The sequence below is a fragment of the Anneissia japonica genome, unplaced genomic scaffold (assembly GCF_011630105.1).
Source record: "Anneissia japonica isolate Jap-2015-1 unplaced genomic scaffold, ASM1163010v1 scaffold585_len4108843_cov191, whole genome shotgun sequence".
NCBI classification, from domain to species: domain Eukaryota; kingdom Metazoa; phylum Echinodermata; class Crinoidea; order Comatulida; family Comatulidae; genus Anneissia; species Anneissia japonica.
In genome coordinates this window covers 517977-523385 of record NW_022716829.1, presented here as the reverse complement: position 1 = coordinate 523385, position 5409 = coordinate 517977, and the positions used below count along the sequence as shown (strand labels likewise).

Below are 5409 nucleotides of genomic sequence, written 5' to 3'. Positions count from 1 at the left end.
TATTATTATATTAAGTTTTAAGCAAACAAAACTTTTTTTTGATGCCTTAAATAAATTAAAATAAAATATACAAACAAATAAGCAAATGCATATACATACGTTTATCATAATTGGCATGTCAGTAACTATAGTTTACTCCGCCATAGCAGATACATATGAACAGTTTCCATATCAAAGTTCTTATATACATGATACGGTGAAAGTGAGTCCCTTATTTATACAGCTGACCGTTAATGTAGAGGTTCCCATTACGGAATAGGGGCCTCTTCCCTTCTTTGTATGCCTTAGCCATAACATCCCTTAAGCCTCGTTTTTTCACCAAGTCCGCTTCAGGAAGATCCTCGGTTACAAAAATATTGCTGTTTCTGAGTAACGTCTTCGCTTTAATGTACACCTGGAATCGCTGAGGTCGGTAAAGGAATTTTGCAATAATATGACGTGGCTTCTCGTTGGGTGCTCGGGGAGATGTGTATAAGAGACTATATATAGCTTTCAATCATCAGCTGGGTAGATTTTCCCATTGTTATAGTGGCGGCATTTGGATATTAGTTCAGATCTTTCATTTAACAGATTAGCTTCATTTGCATTTAAGATGCACATCTTCTCATCTAGACAAATGCTGCACGCCCGTAGGCGGCGTTCTTTATGGATGAGTATTTCATTATGTTCCATTTAATGCTGAATCCCATATTATCTTTTAAAGACCAAAATGTATTTAGATAGAACTGAGGTTCCTGGTTTATATAAGGGTTGCTGGTTTTATCGCCACATTGCGGTTGCATCATCCTCTATGTATATTGCGCTTTATAAAAATGATTTTTATAGGCCTAATTATTGGTTGATTATAATAATTTTTTTATTCAAACACCAGGTGCCTCAGAAATTCAGAAATACTGCAGGTATCGTTATTTTCACTCGTTTATAATTTAGGCCTAAAGCCGTATCTTGATAGATTTTTCGAGATATCACAGTTTTTTATTAAATAGCTTGTGGCTACTTTTGATTTAACTTTATAGTCTTGACCTAATGAGGCTAAGAAAATTTACTGTAGATTCATATTCTCATTATGAACTTTTATTATTATTTTTGGCTATTTTAAAACAATTATTTATTTTACCCGAATGCAGTAAATCTACATAAACTATATAAATTTTGTTTAATGAATGAAAATATTACATTTTAATCTATGCTTGTGGGTAGTTTTGTTTTAACTTTATAGTCCTGATCTAATGCGGCTAAGAAAAGGTACTGTAGTTTCATATTTCCATTATGAACTTTTTTATTATCAATTTTGGCTATTTTAAAATATTCCAATATTTCGACCGAATGCAGTAAATAAGCTATAAATGATTTTAATGAATAAAAATATTACATTTCAATCTGCGCAATTGTATTAATTATACTTACAAATATTTAAATAATGAACTAAAAAATAAAAACCCATTTTTATTGCCAAAAAATCATGTTCCCAAACTGTCCTATTAAGCATTAAAGCCTGGAGTATGTAGTTGACACAAACTACACTCATTCACGATGGAGAGTCACTTTTTATAAACGGGTAGCAGAAACAGGAGTAATTAATAATTTTATTATTTTTAGTTCAGTATCAAAGCAAGAGAGAAATATAATTATTTTACACATGCCTTATTTTTATATAAACAAATATATAAATAATAATGCACCTAATAACAAAATGCTCGAATAGGAACATTTTTTTTACGCAGGATGTCTACCGTCTACCAGTAAAATTAGCTAATTTCATGTATTGTTCTGTCCAGGTAGGCTCATCGAAACATTACTAAGCAATGTTACAATACGTAGATCTTGGTTTGTCGTAAGCTGCAGTCCCATGTAAACTGAGCATAACGTAAACAAAAACATCATATCCGGTTTTCTTGCTTCGAAATTCAGTGATTTTACGTGCTTGATGACTTTCTTCCAGTATTTTTCCCTCTCAGTGATCCTCAGCATTGACATATCGTAAACAAGTTTATGCCAAAGATACTCAACGTTGAGACCCCCGACACAAATGAAAGGTAACACAGCGAACATTATCTTTTGATCCCAAATAAGCACATTCCATAAGACTGAATGAATTCTGTAGAGATTACCCATATATTCCTTGTTCATATGGTAATTCCAGGTGATTTGACAAAAAATACCTATTAGGCCGATAGATGCAGAAAACAGTAACCATTTATTTGTGAAGTCGCGAAATTTCTTAAAATCCCTGAACATCTCATCTGTTCGTTTTCTGCATGAGTTGAGACTTGTTGAATCAATGCATACAAACTTGACTACTAGTCTACACTCGTGCGTTAACGAACATTTGATGACGTAGATGATGATACAGAAACAACCATACATAACATAGCCAACAATTGCAGTCCCACGGCCGATTACTCTATGAACTACTTCGGCCTTTGGAAGAGGATATACCCAGGAAATGTCATAGCCGAATCTGAGGCAGGCACAAGAGAGTGGCCACAAGGAACAGATCACTAAGGCCAACATTGAGATATTATGCAAGCCTGGCATTAAGAACCGCAGTCTATCTCTTATATAACCCTCATGAAAAAAATAATTAGGTTGAAATCGGCCCCATATACAGATAAATGGGACCACTATTAGTTGGAGTATATACGTATTGTACGAAACAAGAAATAGAAGCTCAGATTTTTCTCCCCAACAAAGATTAAAATACACTCCTGCATCATACAGAATTAACACAAATACTAAGCTGAGATATAGAAAGCCGAAGACACTAACTGCCCAGCACCAACAACGACGAGTTACTCCATCTGAAACAAAAGAAAAAAAAAAAAAAATACGAGATTCATCATAGTTTGTTGCCGAGATTTGTTATGCATAACACAACAGTTATTATTCATTTACATATTTGGAATAAAAATCACAAATCAGAAAATGGCCAGAGCGGTACCAAGATGACACCATGGATTGAGAGCCCAACACAAGATGTGGTACCCTCTAAACCCCCTTTTCAAAATGAATATAGTATAATTACAAAACAGCACAGAGGCTAAAACCATTAACAGTGACATATTACAATATATAGCCGTCCCATATAAAAAGATTGATAAAATAATATAAAATAATTACAGTTTTATATTTATATTGTTACAGGATGTACTGGAATATCCTTATTGTGAGAAGGATTTTTAAGGAAAATTACAAAGGAGTAAATTGAAGAAAGAATATTAGTGGTGCAATCACATTGTGAAGAATTCCTATTTTAAGGAGTAAATCGTGTTAAAACGAGTACCGTACAAAAATGTTGATTTGAATGCCATTTTGTCTATAGTTTTGGTGAATCTAATAGTACGGGTTATTATTAGAGTAGTTAGTTATTATAGCTTAACTTCTAAGACATATATATACATATATATACAGTCCGAAAGCTCTGGTTCTATTTCTGGCTGTTTACTTACGTTTACTTTTTAGTTGTTGCTTATCATTTTTGTATCTCTACTGAGATCCAGCCATTGTTTCCCACAGCATTGATGTTTTCCAGTATTTTGCCTTTTAATCTATATATATATATACAGTGTTAAAATCCCTGTCTCTTATACACATCTAGATGTGTATACCAGGGCGGATTTATGGGGCCACCCCCACCTCCCACTTTTGGAAAGTATAAAAAAAGAAAAAAAAAAAAGAAAGAAAAACACGAAAAACAAAAATTGATAGCCCAAAACACCTCGGAGGTTATTTACGGGCGTCTAGAAAACAAAAGCCCCTTGTATGTTGTTCCTTGATCTCTCTCACCTCATCCGCCCCTTCAGATAGGCCTATCTCTGGATCCGCCCCTGAAGTCTCCCATTTTAAATTGTTAAGTTGTATAACCGAACTTTGACTTTTATACGACAAACGACAATACAAAATGCCTGTTGAAATATAGAAGAAAACTTACGAGGCCTGATAGTGACGTCCATCGGTATGACCTGACCCATTTCTCCCCAGTTTAGGCTCTCGCAGACTACGCAGGTTGTTTGAAGCGACGTATGGTCATCGTAACTCGCATTCAGTCTGATGAGTTCATGTAAAGCGGAGTCGTCACATGGAGAGCATCTATGGCAGAGTCTAGGACGATGGTATGTAGATCGACCAATTTGAAGTATTTTTATCACTGCTATAATGATGAAAGTTTTAATTCGGCCCAAAGTATAACGTGTTTGATGGACAACCGGTGCGTGTCCGAGCAAAGGCATAATAGATTCACTGGTTTCATAACGATTTGCACTCATCGTTTAACAAGTTAAATCTCTACTTTTTCCAAAGTAAGTTCAGTGAATGAAGACAGGTTAAAAAATGAAATATTTGATATTATGCGTTTCTCAATCTTACAATAAGGAAGCGAAATGTTAATTAAAAAAGATTAAGTAGGTAAATCAAGTAAAGTTTCACTATCTATGTTATCCGAACCACCTTGGCCATCAGAGTTCTCACGTAGGCCTACTATGGAACTTCCGTAGTTGTACGGAAATTTTTCCTAATTAGTCGGATCGAGGTAGTCGAGGTTGTATTAGAAGGGCCTATATAAACTTAAAGCTGTAAATATTGTTCATTTGTTATTTTTTCTATAATTATCACTTTGATTTTTTTGGGGGATCAAACATTTAGGAGGAGCATGCTCCCCTGCGCACACCACCCCCCCCCCCCACATGCCCTTGGCTACGGGGCAGAATATCCACTTCTTTTCACACTAAAACAAGTACCAACAGGGAAACACTCATACAGATGACACTACAAATCGTTCGATGAAATCATTATGTCACTAACAACCCTAGCCTGGTTAAAAATGTTGTTATAATTCAGGGGAGGGGAAATGGTCTCCCCTTTATTTTATACCGCCCCACAATATTTTTTCGACTTTCCTTCGGCGACATGTAGCTAAAAACGACCAGGAACCACGAGTCCATGTTCACGGATTCTTCCCCCCATTGCCTCCACTTTGATAAAAGTATCTGACAGTTTTAAAATGAGTTTATAAATAAAAAATAATAAATAAATCAAAGTTTTTTTTCTACTCGTATAGAATTACTGACGCGAAAAGCTGGGAGTGGGTGGGTGGGGTTTACTAAAGAGCCTACATCAGGTTTAGTAACAGTAACCCACCTTAAAATTGAACAATCGAAGAATAGTAACTAAGATTTAAGTTTTACAGTATGTATTTACTTTTTAATCAACGCTATGACGTGGGTCCTAAGACTACTACCAAAATCGCTGGTTCAACGTTATAAAAACATCATTTATTAGTCTCTATTATTGGACTAATACCCGGCCCACCCCTTAAATTGTTTGTGGGACAACACAGTATTTTGCAGAAGCGCAAATACCAGTGCCTTTCTCTTATACACATCTAGATGTGTATAAGAGACAGCCTTCAGA

The 5409-nt window shown here is 35.2% G+C and overlaps 1 protein-coding gene across 1 annotated transcript; it reads right to left on the bottom strand.

The window, feature by feature from the left end:
- Window positions 1-495: 495 nt before the first annotated feature.
- On the bottom strand, window positions 496-4592 carry LOC117109962. Its single transcript, XM_033252475.1, has 2 exons — window positions 3932-4592; window positions 496-2801 (listed from the first exon to the last, which is right to left on the bottom strand). Exons 1-2 carry the CDS (start codon window positions 4263-4265, stop codon window positions 1759-1761), a joined length of 1377 nt encoding a protein of 458 aa, XP_033108366.1. The 5' UTR covers window positions 4266-4592; the 3' UTR covers window positions 496-1758.
- Between the last annotated feature and the right edge of the window lie 817 nt (window positions 4593-5409).

Coding starts and splice junctions, on each gene's coding strand:
- LOC117109962 (XM_033252475.1), bottom strand. CDS start 4,265: ATGAGTGCAAATCGTTATGAAACCAGTGAATCTATTATGCCTTTGCTC. Junction 2,802..3,931: donor GGACGTCACTATCAGGCCTC/GTAAGTTTTCTT, acceptor CTTTTGTTTCAG/ATGGAGTAACTCGTCGTTGT.